General features: G+C 44.1%; 1 protein-coding gene across 4 annotated transcripts in view; it reads left to right on the forward strand.

The window, feature by feature from the left end:
• The window catches only part of LOC141117015 (SLAM family member 5-like), a 143,582-nt gene extending 131,503 nt beyond the window's left edge, over window positions 1-12,079 (forward strand). For all 4 annotated transcript variants that reach the window (XM_073609583.1, XM_073609584.1, XM_073609585.1 and 1 more), the window contains one exon: window positions 6,401-12,079. In XM_073609583.1, coding sequence (XP_073465684.1) covers window positions 6,401-6,499 — 99 coding nt within the window. In that variant the 3' untranslated portion in view covers window positions 6,500-12,079. The remainder of the gene's footprint in view (window positions 1-6,400) is intronic.
• Window positions 12,080-18,317: the final 6,238 nt, after the last annotated feature.

The following is an 18,317-nucleotide window of genomic DNA, read 5'->3' on the forward strand; positions in this document are numbered from 1 at the left end:
CAGTATATATGTCCACCCCTCCACACACAGCTGTATATATGTCAGCCCCCCACACACACCAGTATATATGTCAGCCCCCCATACACCTGTGTATATATGTCAACGACCCCCCACACACACCAGTATATATGTCAGCCCCCCACACACACCAGTATATATGTCAACGCCCCCCACACACCTGTGTATATATGTCAACGCCCCCCCACACCTGTATATATGTCAGCGCCCCCCCACACACACACCAGTATATATGTCAGCCCCCCACACACCTGTGTATATATGTCAACGCCCCCCCCACACACACCTGTATATATGTCAGCGCCCCCCCACACACACCTGTATATATGTCAGCCCCCACACACCTGTATATATGTCCGCCCCTCCACACATCTGTATATATGTCAGGCCCCTCCACACATCTGTATATATGTCAGCCCCCCACACACCTGTATATATGTCCACCCCTCCACACACCTGTATATATGTCAGCCCCCCCCACACTCCAGTATATATGTCCGCCCCCACACACCTGTATATATGTCCGCCCCCACACACCTGTATATATGTCAGGCCCCTCCACACATCTGTATATATGTCAACCCCCCACACACCTGTATATATGTCCGCCCCTCCACACACCTGTATATATGTCCGCCCCTCCACACACCTGTATATATGTCAGCCCCCCACACACCTGTATATATGTCCGCCCCTCCACACACCTGTATATATGTCAGCCCCCCCACACTCCAGTATATATGTCCGCCCCCCCACACCTGTATATATGTCAGCCCCCCACACACACCAGTATATATGTCAGCCCCCCACACACCTGTGTATATATGTCAACGCCCCCCCCACACCTGTATATATGTCAGCGCCCCCCCACACACACCTGTATATATGTCAACGCCCCCCCACACCTGTATATATGTCAGCCCCCACACACACCTGTATATATGTCAGCCCCCACACACACCTGTATATATGTCAGCCCCCACACACACCTGTAGATATGTCAGCACCCCACACACCTGTGTATATTTGTCAGCGCCCCCCCACACCTGTATATATGTCAGCGCCCCCCCCACACCTGTATATATGTCAGCCCCCCACACACACACCAGTATATATGTCCGCCCCTCCACACACAGCTGTATATATGTCAGCGCCCCCCCACACCTGTATATATGTCAGCCCCCTACACACACCAGTATATATGTCAGCCCCCCACACACCTGTGTATATATGTCAACGCCCCCCCCCACACCTGTATATATGTCAGCGCCCCCCCACACACACCAGTATATATGTCAGCGCCCCCCCACACCTGTATATATGTCAGCCCCCCACACACACCAGTATATATGTCAGCCCCCCACACACCTGTGTATATATGTCAACGCCCCCCCCACACCTGTATATATGTCAGCGCCCCCCCACACACACCTGTATATATGTCAGCCCCCACACACCTGTATATATGTCCGCCCCCCCACACACACCTGTATATATGTCAACGCCCCCCCCCACACCTGTATATATGTCAGCGCCCCCCCACACACACCTGTATATATGTCAGCCCCCACACACCTGTATATATGTCCGCCCCCCCACACACACCTGTATATATGTCAGCGCCCCCCCCACACTCCAGTATATATGTCAGCCCCCACACACCTGTATATATGTCCGCCCCTCCACACACACCTGTATATATGTCAGCGCGTTTCCCCCCCCACACCTGTATATATGTCAGCCCCCCACACACACCAGTATATATGTCAGCCCCCCACACACCTGTGTATATAAGTCAACGCCCCCCCACACCTGTATATATGTCAGCCCCCCCACACACACCTGTATATATGTCAGCCCCCACACACCTGTATATATGTCAGCCCCCCCCACACACACCTGTATATATGTCAGCGCCCCCCCACATCTGTATATATGTCCGCCCCTCCACACATCTGTATATATGTCAGGCCCCTCCACACATCTGTATATATGTCAGCCCCCCACATACCTGTATATATGTCCGCCCCTCCACACACCTGTATATATGTCAGCCCCCCACACACCTGTATATATGTCCGCCCCTCCACACACCTGTATATATGTCAGCCCCCCCCACACTCCAGTATATATGTCCGCCCCCACACACCTGTATATATGTCCGCCCCTCCACACACCTGTATATATGTCCGTCCCTCCACACACCTGTATATATGCCAGCTCTCCCACACACCTGTATGTCAGCGCCCCCCCCCACACCTGTATATATGCCAACTCCCCCACACACTTGTATATATGCCAGCCCCTCACATACACAAACCTGTACATATGGTAGCCCTTCACACAGTGGCGGTTGCGTCCATAAGGGCACACGGGTGCCGCCCCCTCTCTCCAGCCACCCCTCTATCTATGGCCGCCGCTGCCACCCCCTATTCAAGCGCCCGGCCCCTTCTCGGGGGCCTGAATTACAGCCGCAGGGTATTTTTTTAAGCACATGATTAGAGCTATAGGCTCTAATAGGCGTCAAAAAAGGTAAACAGCGAGTGCCATGCTTGGCGCTTGCAGTTCACCCAGCTGTGTTAGAAAAGCAAATTAATTTTTGCTTTCCTAACACTGAACCACCTCTCCGCCAATCAGGTGCTCAGGTCTGTTACCTGTCACCTGATTGGCTGAAATGACAGGAGCTGCTATTGGATGCCTATCAGGAGGAGAGGACGGGAGATGAAGACTGCAGGTGACGCATGAAGGACCCTGCACGTCGCCATTACCCGCTGCCCCACCAAGACAGGGTAAGTGCTGGGCAGACGGCGAGGGGGCAGGGGTCACACTGGCAGCATTTAATGGGCACACTGGCAGCACTTGATGGGCACACTGGCAGCGTTTGATGGGCACAGTGGCAGCATTTGATGGCACAGTGGCAGCATTTGATGGCACAGTGGCAGCGTTTGATGGCACAGTGGCAGCGTTTGATGACACAGTGGCAGCGTTTGATGGGCACAGTGGCAGTGTTTGATGGCACAGTGGCAGCGTTTAATGGGCACAGTGGCAGCGTTTAATGGGCACAGTGGCAGTGTTTGATGGGCACAGTGGCAGCGTTTGATGGGCACAGTGGCAGCGTTTGATGGCACAGTGGCAGTGTTTAATGGGCACAGTGGCAGTGTTTAATGGGCACAGTGGCAGTGTTTGATGGGCACACTGGCAGCGTTTGATGGGCACAGTGGCAGCATTTGATGGCACAGTGGCAGCGTTTGATGGCACAGTGGCAGCGTTTGATGGCACAGTGGCAGCGTTTGATGGGCACAGTGGCAGTGTTTGATGGCACAGTGGCAGCGTTTAATGGGCACAGTGGCAGTCTTTGATGGGCACAGTGGCAGCGTTTGATGGGCACAGTGGCAGCGTTTGATGGGCACAGTGGCAGCGTTTGGGCACAGTGGTAGCATTTGATGGGCACAGTGGCAGCGTTTGATGGGCACAGTGGCTGCAATTGATGGTTATTTTTTTTTAAAAATTTCGGGCCCCTCAAAAATTTTGAGCACCAGCCGCAACTGCCCTCACATACACAAACCTGTATAAATGGCAGCACCTCACATACACAAACCTGTATATATGGCAGCCCCTCACATACACAAACCTGTATATATGGCAGCCCCTCACATACACAAACCTGTAAACACACAAGGCTCTGGCCCCTCCCTGTACACAAACAGCCCCCCTCCCTTTCCCTCACAGCCCCTACTTGTAAAGAAGGTCTTCCTACCTAGTCCCAGCCCATTTTCACAAAGCTGACATGTTGCTGAGAAGCTCAGTACAAATCACACGAGGGGTGCACATACACATAGTAGCCAGAGGTGGCAGTAAAGAGCTCAATGCCTGAGCTCAGTGACACGAGAACAGCAGAAGCTGTGAAATCGTTTCTGCAATGCACAGCACGGCTCCCCTTCACTCGTCCTGCCTTCTTCTGGCCTCGGCGGGCCTCTAGGGCCCCTTACAGTGGTGACGGCTGTACCCCCTGATGGCGGCGCTGAGTCTACGGGACATAGGGACAGAGAGAAGGTCAGTACTGCAACAAAAGATGCATTTATTTACCACATACAGGGCTATAGTTTTAGGAGTTGAACTTTAACTTTTTGAGACAGATTTTATTTAAAGGACTCCAAAATTATAGACTTCATTTAAAGGGGATTGTTACTTTTCCTATTCAGGGCACAATAGCAAAGTCTTTTGAAAGAACAACCCTTGACCCACTGATACTCAACTATTTGGCACTTCCTGACGCTCTGGTCCTTCATCAAAGTCAGGACCAAAGCCTGTGTAAGCTCCATGTCAGATGGTGTTGGAGCATGTACTGAGTTAGTGACCTGATCCCTCCCTCACATGACAATGTTGGGACCTGGTGACTGTTCAGGCCTCAGCATTTCATCCCATGAGGAAGGGAAGGTGGTCATATGTTTCCTCATTCCTGGAAGCACTGGGTATTTTCCAAAGACTCCAGCAGAACAACATAATAGATAAGGAGCATGTTGATGTTAAGTGTCAAGGGATAATGGGAGATTTTGGTTGTTTTTTCAAGAGAACCTGTCCAATAAAGCCCAACTACAGGAATTTAAACAGAAATCTACTCTTGCAGTAGGGACCCCCAGGTTAACTGCCTGTTATATCTTGGATGTACAGTAACAGACATTATTACTTACCTTACACGCCCTAAAGTTCGACTCTGTGGGCAGTTCTTTGTCATCATCACTCACAATGTTGTATGGTTTGCTGAGGAGGCAGGCGTGCAACCACAGCCATGACTGGCATACAGGGTGGGTTGCAGAAGACTGGTCACATTGCTGTATGGACCCTGCTGGAGCACAGATTAAAATAAATGAACCTCTTTATTCTGGCAACCCTAGACATAACAGGTAGACTTTTTCTAATTCCTGGAATTGGGTTTTAATAGAGAAGTATAGCCAAAGGTTTGTTTGCCCATACTTCTCTTTTGGGTCACTGGAGTACCCTTACTTTTGTTCTCCTGTGAGCCAGAGTCAGCTGATAACAGGCAATTGCCTGCTATCAGCTAATTAAACAGAGCCACTCCAGGCTTTTAAAGGATCCCGACAATATAGTCAGGATCCCCCCGGCTGCCTGATTAACAGCTGGCTCTGCGGCTGAGAGCTGGAGCCAGCTGTGCCCACCCCCTCCCCATCCCGAGCTCCAGTAAGCACTGGAGGAGCAGAGTGGAGAGCAGTGACTGACAGTCACTGCTCTCTGCTCCGAGCACACCAATAGCAGAGTGATTAGCGGTCATGTGATCACTCAGTTCTTGGTCTTACAGCCAACATTGAACAGCATCACACTAATAACACAGTTTACAGTTTGGTGCTACCCTTCTCTTTTTAAACACATAGATGTTTCAAAATGGGGGTGAGAGAAGACCCTATAGGTTCCAGATGCTGTTGGGACCATGGTGATCTCATCCACTTATTAAGGAGATGCCCCAAATTACACCTCTACTGGGGGAAAGTCCCGGATACCCTAAATAGGGTATTTCAAGTCACCATCTGACGGGACCCTAAACCCTGTCTCCTGGGTGTCTTGGATGACCTCCCAGTGGAGGATGTTACCAAATAGGCATTAGCCCAGGCCTTATTCCAGGCCAGGAAACAAATTCTACGACACTGGAAGTCAGCTGATTTTCCCTCGTGGAAAGTGTGGGTTGCCACAATGGGGGATGCCCTACACCTGGAAAAATATATCTTCCAGCATAGGGGATGCTCGAACAAACTCCAAGCTGTTTGGTTTCCCTGGCTGGACACCCCTGGGCTATCATCTGTCGATTAAATTTTGGACAGCATTTTGTGAAGGTAGTTTCATGTGTGGTATAATCATATCTGTAACACGGGCTGGGCATGTATATTCTGTTACCAAAACCTGACTGTGTAGTTAGCTGGGTACAGTGAGAATATTGTTGGGATCTGGTATTGTGACACTTTATGTATGATGTACCTTCTCTGATGTGAATATTTGAGTTGTATTTGTTCATTCTTTCAATAAAAGACTTCTTTGAGTTAAAAAAAACAAACACATAGATGTGTGATGTGGTATGAGGAAACTGTTTTGTGTCCTGTTTCCCATATTTACTTCTCTTTTGTCCTATTTTTAGAAAGTTAATCATATACCGTGACTGATGTTCTTTCTAGGAGTTTCCCAATTGCCCTTGATATCTGAAGAGGAAGGTCACCATGTGTAAGGTGTGGCCTTGCCTCAGTAACCTCTGGAAAAACCCTAAGGTTCCATGGCACCCTGGCTGAAAATGGCTGCTAGAACTGTTGCAGGCTATGTACAAGTTAGCTTGGCCAAGATGAATGTCAATTAATATCTGTTTACTGTTCAATTACAGGAATGGAATAACTCCCTATATGATTCTTCGCCTCGGCAAAAGCCTAAAGCATTGACGGTTTATGCTACACTGGAACATCCACCGGAAACAAAAAGATGACAGTAATAATACACAGGTCTATGTTCTATAAAACTGGCACATTAGCCACCCTGAAGACTCTCCACTAACCTCTTTCTGTTCCTGGCTTTATATTATCTGGCACAGGACGGCTTATGGAGTAAAATTAACACAGCCTCTCAATCGCTTGCAGATAGATTGAGTTCAGCTTGTAAATACCTGCAAAATAATGCAAACTTTCAACAACATTTAATCAAGAACGCCATGCGGAGCAGCAAAAATGTGAAACTCTATGCATGGAATACAGGAACTCATTCCAGACAGTTGACAATCCTGACCACCAGACCTAAGGGGACATAAAGACTTCCTTCATTGTTTAGTGCAGATTGCTATTTATATGTATCATTTTAATATATACTATTTTTTTATTTGACTAACAATACTTTGCTCATTCGCTGAATGGACTGCAATGGTGGAGGGCTCAGAATGGTGCGTTAGTACAGTGGTGATGAGAACTAAGTCATTAATCAGTGTAATGGCAGCGAGTGCAGAGCTGGGCAAGTTGGGCAGAGCTGCACCCCTGGTAGCAGGGGAAGGGGGGATGGGTGATAGGTGTTGTGGTAAGAGTGGGGATTGATGTGCAGGTGTAGTGCTTGTGGAGGAGGATGGGTGTCAGCTGTGGTGGTGAGAGCACCAAGGGTTTAGGTATGAAGGTGAGAACCACAGATAGGTTATTCTTTGTGAAAGAGTGGTATGTGCGGAGATCACTAAAGTTTAGCTCCACTGCCAAAGTATGCATGGTAGAACCCCAAAGACTTCTATGGTGTCAGCGGAAAGATCAGTCTCCTAGACTCAAAGAAGCTTTTAAGGATCTACTGCACATGGACAGGTAGCAGGAGAAGGTGCATGGGGCGTACCCATCACTTGTGCAAGCTTTGCAGCTGCATAATGGCGGTTTGGGACAAAGGGGCCCATTTATACTAGATTTAGGTCACGTGTGCTGGGACTGCCTCCACTCATTTGTAGACCTGGACACTGCTCAGTTCAATCTGGCTGTTAATCAAGTGAATAATGGTGGTAATTTAAAAAGCAGCACAAAAAAGGGCACTGCACAGCAATGTGCTTTAAAGATGTGCAATGTGCTGCACCAGTATGGGAAATCTGAAGTCAATGTAGCGTCATTTTAAAGGAATTTTGTGAAAAAAAAAAAGCTGAGGGGACAGCCCAGTCACGGAACCTGGGGAGAGCTAAGTCAGACAAGGGAGCAAATATAAGATAATATAAGATAGAATATTCAAACTGTCAGATAAGTTTAATTGGGTCCAGTTGTCTTTAAATGCACCTTGCTTGAAAGTCCAACAGTAAATTGCCTATAGCAGCTGAACATTTTGAAGACCTTCAGCCATTTGTCTCTGATCCTTTGTGCACTAACAATAGCTCTATTTTCAGTTCCTCATAAGATCCTGTTTTATCAGAAGCCAGCCACATTTCTAACATCCCAAATGCCTATATAAGTTTTTGCCTTCCACAACCCACAAAAACATCTGGAGGTCACAAAGATTCATTCTACGCTAACCTCTGGTAAAGCCATGAGAATGCAGTCTGAAAATATTTCTCAAGAACTCAGTTAAAGGGTGCAGACAGTAGATGTGTGTACACTTTCTTGATATATAAGTGTTATGGTCATGACATTTCATACATTTTCTTTAAAAGTATTGTCTTCTTTTTTTTAAAGTAAATATTTAATATATTTTTTTAAATTTATAGTTGCTTTTCAGGAGTTTTACTGAATATATGTAGCTCCTCTGTTAAAAAATAACTCCTGTGTACATAGCTCAATAGCTTAAGCTGGGATTCTGAGGGTGGGAGGGTGCCTGCTGATGAGACACTGTTTGTGGGTCGTTTGTGGTGGGGCTGGGGCTCAGCTGAAGCTCTTTGTTTACTGTGAAGTCTGCACCCAGTAAAGCAGGGCTCCCTATATGGTAGCTGGAGCCCAACAATGGCAGACCATTCCCCGTCTACAAGTGCAAATTGATGACTAATGCTGTGTACACACGGGCAGACTTTTTGACCGGACTGGTCCGACGGACCGAATCCGGCGGACAATCCGACTGTGTGTGGGCTCCATCGGACCTGCAGAGGACTTTTTCGGTCAAAAATCTGATGGACTTTAGATTTGGAACATGTTTCAAATTTGTCCGACGGACTCGAGTCCAGTCGAAAAATCCGCTTCTACTAGTCCGACGGATGAAAACCCACGCTAGGGCAGCTATTGGCTACCGGCTATCAACTTCCTTATTTTAGTCCGGTCGTACGTCATCACGTACGAATCCTTTGGAGTGATCGTGTGTAGGCAAGTCCGTTTGTTCAAAAGTCCGTCGGAAGTCCGTCGAAAGTCCGTCGGAAAGTCCGTCGGACCAGTCTGGTCGAAAAGTCCGCCCGTGTGTACGCGGCATTACATGTGTCTGCAGTTGTAGATTTTGGAGAGTCCACTTCCTTATTGGACACAGTTCTACAACGGTGGACTAAGCAGGTATGAACAGGGCAAGTAAAGTCACCAATGCAATGGCCCAGGGCCTTTTCTGTCTCTTGGCACCTCTGCCTTCTATTTCTATTTCAATTTGAGCTTGTTATAATGGAGGGTTTTACCAAAAACATTTATATAAGATGCATCATAAGGGGACTGTTAATGGAGATCCACTTCATCTTCCCCCTGTGGTGGGAATGGGTTTGCATTGGCCAAGACCCTATGGTCAGTGACCTGGTGCTTTGAGTGCACAAAGTGAAGGACATGGTGAGTTTTTTTGCACAAAGACAGCTGGTCACACAGATTGTACAATCTCCATACAATTTCCAACAATGATGTAGTATAAAGTCTTCCTAAAAACATTCCATCTATATCAAGTCAAATAGGCCCTTGTACAACATAACTTATGATAAATTCAAAGATTGTACAACCAGATTGTAAGGTGTGTGGCCAGCTTAACAATATGTCTATCTCTGACCATTGCCATTGAGAAGGAATAAGACAAACCACTACATTAAACCAAAGCACTTTGCAGCCATGAAAAAGGTTTTAAAGAATCACTGTGATCATAACAAATACATCCCTGATTACCAGGGCATTTCATGTAGCCTTTTAAAAATGTTAACTTTCAGTATTAATGATGAAGATGTTTTAATTATAAGGTCCATGGTCTTGGTCATTGCTAAAATGGAACTGCTACCTTCCTTATGGATCTCACTTCTTGACTAGGGATCAAGATTGTGCAGTATTCCTGCCAGCAAAAGTGTGATGTCCATAGGGAAGGTGAATAGATGTAGCCAGCGACGGAACTAGTGTGACATGGGCATCGTTTAGAAATTATGTTTTTAGGAACTTTTTTTATTTCAGAAAAATAGGGAAACACATATAACTTATTTATACTTTAAAGGTTATTATTTGCATATGATGTCATGACATGTTTCTGTATGTACTGTTTTTGTTCATATTTACATTACAAACTCCTTTTTTTCTGTTTCTTACTGAAACAGTACTAAAATGAAAACCAGATTAATTCTCCCTGTAGTGATCTGCAGGTACTGTAAGTGCAGCGGATTATCTTACTGTGAGCTATAGGTGCCATGTCAAATCAGTGAATTTCCTGCTGACAATACATTGCCAGCAGCAGAAACAACTTCCATTTAACCTATGGTAAATTCTTAGATGTGTATGGAGAAGCGCCTGGTACAAAAGCTCATCACAATTGAAAGACTTTTTGAAAAATGTAATGGTTCACCGCATCAAATATAGTCATATGTTTCAGGGGGGGAAAAGGTCCCCCACCTCTTCAGGGCTTGAGCAGTCGATCATAAAATTACATCACTCTGCACTAAGTACCCTGAGTTAAGGCTTGATGAAGACTATCATCTCCTGATGGTACTAAAGGTAGTTGGCCTTGATGAAGACTAGAGTCTCCTGATGGCACTAAAGGCACCCGGCTTCTTTTAGTGCCATCAGGAGACATTAGTCTTCATCAGGCCTTAACTCAAGTCCCCTAGTGCATTCTGTTGGAATGTTATTAACATTGACTACTCAAGCCCTGAAGAAGGAGGAAGCATTTTTCCTCCAAAACACGTTGACTGCATTGGATGCTTTTAAAAGTTTCAAAAAGTCCTTCAAGTAAGATGAACCTTTGTACCTGGCGCTCCTCCGTACACATTCAAGAATTTACCATAGGTTAAATGGAAGTCTCTCTTTGCTGATTCTGCTTCCAGCAATTCTGGTGAGCGCTCCCTTTATTGCGATCAGAGAGGTAGCAGCTTAGGACCAGAACACGGGTTACCTATACTACATTTTAATCACGGTTCTGCTTTCTTTTTAAGTAAAAATCAGTTTGCAGTAGATCAGTCAGTACCAATTTTTATCAGTCCAGCAGAATAAACACATCAGGAATATAACCTACAGTGCCTGCAACTTTCACGGTAGCAGAAGAGCAGCAAAGAAGCGATAGGAGAGCTTGACTTAGCTTTGCTACTATTTATTTTAGAAAAATGTATTTTTGTTTTTAATAGACTTATATTTGTAACAAAATGTGCATAGAATTCTATCCAGTGACATTGCTGGTACATTAGTTCTTTGCCAATGGGGCAAAATCTAATGTTTTTAGGATATTTCCTCTACTGGTCAAATGTTAATGATTAAAGAGGAGTTCCGGCCCCCCACCCCCAAAAATTAAAAATTAGCAGCTACAATCACTGTAGCTGCTGACTTTTACTATTAGGCACCTACCTGTCCAGGCATCCAGTGGTCTCCTCACCTGAGCCAATTTTTGAAGCATCTCTCGGGTGCTGGCGCCTCCATCTTGGCTAAGGGAAACCATCAGTGAAGCCTTGAGGCTTCACAGCCAGCTTCCTACTGCACATGCGTGAATCGCGATGCACTTTGTAAATGGGTCATCTGCAGGGGGTAGGAGGAGGGGGTTGAACTTCTGGCTCACTATGCCACAGCAAAGTGAGCTGGAAGTGAGTGCGGGTACCTGTCAAAATCAGGTACCCCCCCCCCCAAAAAAAGTGTCAAATGTGGCAACAGAGGGGGGAGGAGGCAGACGAGTGGAGCTTCCCCTTTTGGGTGGGGCTCTGCTTTAATAAAAAAATGACTGGTTCAGAAAAATACTGCTTTTTGACTACTAGATGGTGCTGATGACCATAGAAAATAAGTATGATCCTCAGCTCCATCTATAGGCCATAATGCATTATTTTCTCAAACCACACTATGTTTTATGAATGAATAACATTACAAATTTACCAACAGTTTTTCTGGACAAATAGCTGTGCAATTTTTTTTTATTAAGATGCCCCAAATGTTGCAAGATGTGTAATTAAATGTGAAAAAACAGTTTTGTGAAAAAAAAAAACCTGTGCTAGTTATGTAATTTGTGGGTTGGGGTTAAATTATAATGTATTGGAGGTGATATCGGTTATTTCTTTGAAACTTGATATGGGACCATTACCTTTACCATTACCATTAGTCAGCACAACATTTTTTTAATTCTACCCTAAAAAATCTATGATTGTATACAGCTTTACTATTTATTCGTTTTGTATAGTGTTTTGTTTTATATTAAATTTCATTGTGTTGTACTCTGTGTTACTGTAACCTACTAACTTTAAATCAAACCTATAACGAGCCTGGAAAATATGCAGCAATTGGGCTCAGCAGATTTTGGTTAGTATAGTATGACACTGAAAATGATTTGAACAAAGAGGCAATGGGGTTGATTTACTAAAGGCAACTGGACTGTTCACTCTGCAAGTGCAATTGCTCCAGAGCTTAGTAAATGAGGTAAAGCTTCACTCTGCAAAGAATATCCAATCACATGCAAGGAAAATTAAAAAAACAGCAGTTTTCGCTTGCACATAATTGGATGATGGAAGTCAGCAGAACTTCTGCTCTTTCACTAAGCTCTGGAGCAACTGCTGTTGCAGAGTCTATTCACCTTTAGTAAATCAACCCCAATGACAGGTATGTCATCCCATAGTCCTTTTGAAATTATTAGACATTTTTAACTATAAAAAGAATAGATCCTGTGGATATATAAGGAGTTGAACTTGTGCTATCAGTCTTTGGCCACATTAACAAGACCTTTTCATTTTGATCCACGTATGGACATTGCATACCTCCCTACTTTTTGAGATGGAAATGAGGGACACCTATTAGCAAAATTATGTACACTTAGGACACACCCCTTGCCACGCCTCCATAAGGGAAAGTTATACAAAAAAATGATTAGTTACACCCACAAATGCTTTTTTTTTTTTACCACTACTATTCTTTTATTGGCTTTTGAAATTTACAAATTCAACAATTGCATGAAGGTTTAGCACTGGGAAACACTTTTTGAAAGATTAATAATGCATTTTATTTACAACTATATAGATCAGACCAAAATGAGGGACAAATGAGGAGGAAAGAGGGACAGCGGGACTCTGTTCCAAATCAGGGACAGTCCCATGAAATCAGGGACTGTTGGGAGCTATGGCACAGTGGTTGTACAAAACAATCGATCCTCCGATCACTCCCATGGAGACAGAAACAAAATACTGTAAAGGTTAGAACTCATAACAATTTTATTGCTATCTGTGCCTAACAGTGACAACCATTTATCCTATGTCTTGTACAGGTGTTACAGGCACAGGAAGTAAGGTCACAGACAAAAATAGGAACCTGAAAAAAGTCCTGCTTTATCCAAACCTGGCTGGAATTGGGCTTCCAGGGACTTGCAAGGTGCACTGTACGATGGCTAGATAATTTTTTTTCAACCACAGATTGGTCCATAAATGTAGACACATGAGTCACACAAGCAAGTGTGTATGCCTACGATCTAGACACTTATGTGCTCTTTGGGTGTAAAACAACAGTAAGTGTCCAAAAATATCCAATATGGCTGCTACAGTGCCTTGCAAAAGTATTCACCCCCTTGGCTTTTTACCTATTTTGTTACATTACAGCCTTTAGTTCAATGTTTTTTAATCTGAATTATATCTGAGGGATCAGAACTCAATAGTCTAAGTGTAAGCAAAATTAGTAAAATATATACATAAAACTATTTTTCAGAAATAAAAAACGCATGTGTGTATGTATTCACCCCCTTTGTTATGAAGCTCATAAAAAGCTCTGGTGCAACCAAGAACCTTCAGAAGTCACATAATTAATTAAATGATGTCCACCTGTGTGCAATCTAAGTGTCACATGATCTGTCATTACATATACTCACCTTTTTGAAAGGCCCCAGAGGCTGCAACACCTACGTAAGAGGCACCACTAACCAAACACTATCATGAAGACCAAGGAACTCTCCGAACAAGTAAGGGACAATGTTGTTGAGAAGTACAAGTCAGGGTTGGGTTATAAAAAAATATTGAAATCTTTGATGATCCCTAGGAGCACCCTCAAATCTATCATAACCAAATGGAAAGAACGTGGCACGCTCCATAGAGTTGGGCTTTATGGCAGAGTGGCCAGAAGAAAGCCATTACTTTCAGCAAAAAACAAAATGGCACGTTGAAAATGAAAAGACATGTGGGAGACTCCCAAAATGTATGGAGGAAGGTGCTCTGGTCTGATGAGACTAAAATTGAACTTTTTGGCCATCAAAGAAAACGTATGTCTGGCGCAAACCCAACACATCACATCACCCAAAGAACACCATCCCCACAGTGAAACATGGTGGTGGCAGCATTATGCTGTGGGGATGTTTTCAGCAGTCAGAACTGGGAAACTGGTCAGGGTTGAGGGAAAGATGGATGGTGCTAAATACAGGAATATTCTTGAGCAAAACCTGTATCACGCTGTGTGTGATTTGAGGCTAGGACGGAGGTTCAACTTCCAGCAGGACAATGACCCCAAACACACTGCTAAAGCAACACTTGAGTGGTTTAAGGGGGAAACATGTAAATGTGTTGGAATGGCCTAGTCAAAGCCTAGACCTCAATCCAACAAAAATCTGTTCTGTGTTCAGACTTAAAGTGGAGTTCCACCCACTTTTACAACTCTTCAGCATCCCTTACTAAACTGTGCACTGCAAACGAATTGGATATTTTAAAAAAAAAATTCTCAGCACCTACTGTATATCTGCTGTATTCATTTTTCACTTCCTCCTCCCTGGCCGTGGCTCATCGCATCATTTCCTGTTTGCAATGCCTTCTGGGAAGGGGTGGCAACTTCCTCTGACACTGCCGTTGCTATGGAAACCTGACCTGAAACCTATTACACTGCTTGTGCTGCACTGAGCATGTGCGAGATCTGCAAAGCTGAGATCAAGGAAGAAATACAGTCTGGCTTCAGATGCCCACACTTAAGATGGCCACGGCCTGCTGTAAGTTTATAACATAACAAACTACTGCTATAAACTAACAAAACAGACCTTAGTTTACAGACTAACTTTACTAGAATACATTAATCTTGTTTATTATAGGGGTATTTTTATTTAAAAAGTATAATTTTGGCCGGAACACCACTTTAAAGATTGCTGTTCACAAGCGCAAACCATCCAACTTGAATGAGCTGGAGCAGTTTTGCAAGGAGGAATGGGCAAAAATCCCAGTGGTAAGATGTGGCAAGCTCATAGAGACTTTTCCAAGGCGACTTGGAGCTGTGATAGCCGCAAAAGTTGGCTCTACAAACTATTGACTTTATGGGGGTGAATAGTTATGCACATTGACCTTTTCTGTTATTTTATCCTATTTGTTGTTTGCTTCACAATAAAAAAAAAAAAACATCTTCAAAGTTGTGAGCATGTTCTGTAAATTAAATGTTGCAAATCCTCTAACAATCCATGTTAATTCCAGGTTGTGAGGCAACAAAACACGAAAAATGCCAAGAGAGTGAATACTTTTGCAAGGCACTGTAGCTCTTTCATTTCCAGACTACTTATTTGTGGTGTCTAGACACATAAATCAGATGGACAGATTAATAATGTCTGAAGTCCTATCTACATACCTTATAGGTCTACAGACAAAACATTTAAAAGACTATAGATTAATTTTAAATAACTTCAAAGAAAACAATTACCATTAATGTTAATAAAAGCCATAAGATTAAGGAAGAACAAATGTTAACAGGTTTGAAACATAATATGAGTGTAGGCGATTTAATAGTTGGATAAAAGGGAGTCATACATCAAAGAATTTACTTTTCTTCCATGAAGATCACAAGGAAAAATCACACCGTGCAGTAACAGTTTTTTTTTCTTAGGCGTGCTTGTCCGGTTTGTTCCCCTATGTGATTTCAAGTTTTATATCATGTGGTATTGGATACTGTAGAATTGTGTGAAAGGGACTCTCCCAGGGCAGATAGTGTCAAATAGGTAACATAAAGCACACAAGTAAAAAAAATGAAGTTGACATTCGAGTCATGGTTTGAACATTGTTGGAGTTTCCATTTCTCTTCTAAACATCCTCTGAGGCCAGATCCAATGTCTTAAGCACACAATATCAAGGATGAAAGCAAAGAAGCTGGAACAAACAATCTGTCCAGAGGAGGGTCAACTGTCAACATACTATGGGTGAGGAGTGCCATAAAAATAAATTAAGAGTCTAGAGATGGGCCGAACATCCCCTGTTTTGTTTGCACCAGAACTCTCAAACAGAGGAAACGTTCTGACCCAAATGGCGAACCCTATTAAAGTCTATGGAAGCTGAACATGAATCAAAAGTCTCCATTTTGAAGGATTACAATATACAGTGCCTTGCAAAAGTATTCACCCCCCTTGGCATTTTTCGTGTTTTGTTGCCTCACAACCTGGAATTAACATGGATTGTTTGAGGATTTGCATCATTTAATTTACAGAACATGCCCACAACTTTGAAGATTTTTTTTTATTGTGAAGCAAATGACAAATAGGACATAGTAACAGAAAAAGTCAATGTGCATAACTATTCACCCCCTAAAGTCAATACTTTGAAGAGCCACCTTTTGCGCTTACCACATTATACCACTGGGATTTTTGCCCATTCCTCCTTGCAAAACTGCTCCAGCTCCTTCAAGTTGGATGGTTTGTGCTTGTGAACAGCAATCTTTAAGTCTGACCACAGATTTTCTATTGGATTGAGGTCTGGGCTTTGACTAGGCTATTCCAACACATTTACATGTTTCCCCTTAAACCACTCAAGTGTTGCTTTAGCAGTGTGTTTGGGGTCATTGTCCTGCTGGAAGGTGAACCTCTGTCCTAGCCTCAAATCACACACAGAGTGGTACAGGTTTTGCTCAAGAATATCCCTGTATTTAGCACCATCCATCTTTCCCTCAACCCTGACCAGTTTCCCAGTCCCGACTGCTGAAAAACATCCCCACAGCATGATGCTGCCACCACCATGTTTCACTGTGGGGATGGTGTTCTTTGGGTAATGTGATGTGTTGGGTTGGCGCCAGACATAGCGTTTTCTTTGATGACCAAAAAGTTCACATTAGTCTCATCAGACCAGAGCATCTTCCTCCATACATTTTGGGAGTCTCCCACATGCCTTTTTGCAAACTCAAAACACGCCATTTTGTTTTTTGCTGAAAAAAGCCCAAAAAGCCCAACTCTATGGAGCGTGCGGCTTATTGTCGTCCTATACTCCAGTCTCTGCTGTGGAACTCTGCAGCTCCTCCAGGGTTACCTTAGGTCTCTGTGCTGCCTTTCTGATTAATGCCCTCCTTGCCCGGTCCGTGAGTTTTGGTGTGCGGCCGTCTCTTGGCAGGTTTGCTGTTGTGCCATGTTCTTTCAGTTTGGTATGATAGATTTGATGGTGCTCCTAGGGATCATCAAAGATTTGGAGATTTTTTTTATAACCTAACCCTGACTTGTACTTCTCAACAATATTGTCCCTTACTTGTGTAGAGAGTTCCTTGGTCTTCATGGCAGTGTTTGGTTAGTGGTGCCTCTTGCTTAGGTGTTGCAGCCTCTGGGGCCTTTCAAAAAGGTGTGCATATGTAATGACAGATCATGTAACACTTAGATTGCACACAGGTGGACATCATTTCACTAATTATGTGACTTCTGAAGGTAATTGGTTGCACCAGAGCTTTTTATGGGCTTCATAACAAAGGGGGTGAATATATACGCACAGGCAGTTTTTGACAATTTCTTAAAAATTATATAAATGTCCCCCAATGTAGATTATAGCACATCTAATCTGTGTGAAAAGCATCTACCATACCAGGCATTTTGGTCCTGTGGTGTCACTTGGGTTGTCCAATAACGGATTCTGGATCACAACTGTAGTGTGCAGCCTTTTCTTTTTATACGACGTCGCCAGGTGGCTCTGCCCCTTACCTATATAAGAACTGTCAAAAGACAAGCCAGGCATTCTGCGATTTGCCTTAGTTGACGGTAGAACGTTTGATTTTTTTCTTTTTCTAGGGTGGCAGCGACAATGTTTTTTTAAATTTTTTAATAAAGAAATTGTCAAAAACTGTCTCTGTGTTTTTATTACTTTTTAACACTTTTTTGGTGAATAAGTAGGGGAGACGTGATCTGGGCAAGATTCTGATAAGCCCCCTGCCCGCAGACACCTGCAACCACAGCCCAGGGTTGTGGGGAAGAGGTCCTTGTCCCCATCAACATGGGGGCAAGGCGCTTTGGGGTGGGGGGGGCAGAGCACCCTCGCTCCAAAGCACCCCCATGTTGAGGGCATGTAGCCTGGCATGGTTCAGAAGGGGGGCACTCGCATGTCCCCCCTTTCCTCGCCTGCCGTGCTGCATGCTCGGATAAGGAAGGAAGGTAACTTACAAAAAATGGTGGGGATGCTAATGACATCATTGTCCCAATATGGACATATGGCCTATACCATGAGCATCTCCATGCCCTAGCTTATTGGCTCAGCAACAGTTACGTGG

Source organism: Aquarana catesbeiana, linkage group LG13 (genome assembly GCF_042186555.1).
Source record: "Aquarana catesbeiana isolate 2022-GZ linkage group LG13, ASM4218655v1, whole genome shotgun sequence".
Classification (NCBI taxonomy): Eukaryota; Metazoa; Chordata; class Amphibia; order Anura; family Ranidae; genus Aquarana; species Aquarana catesbeiana.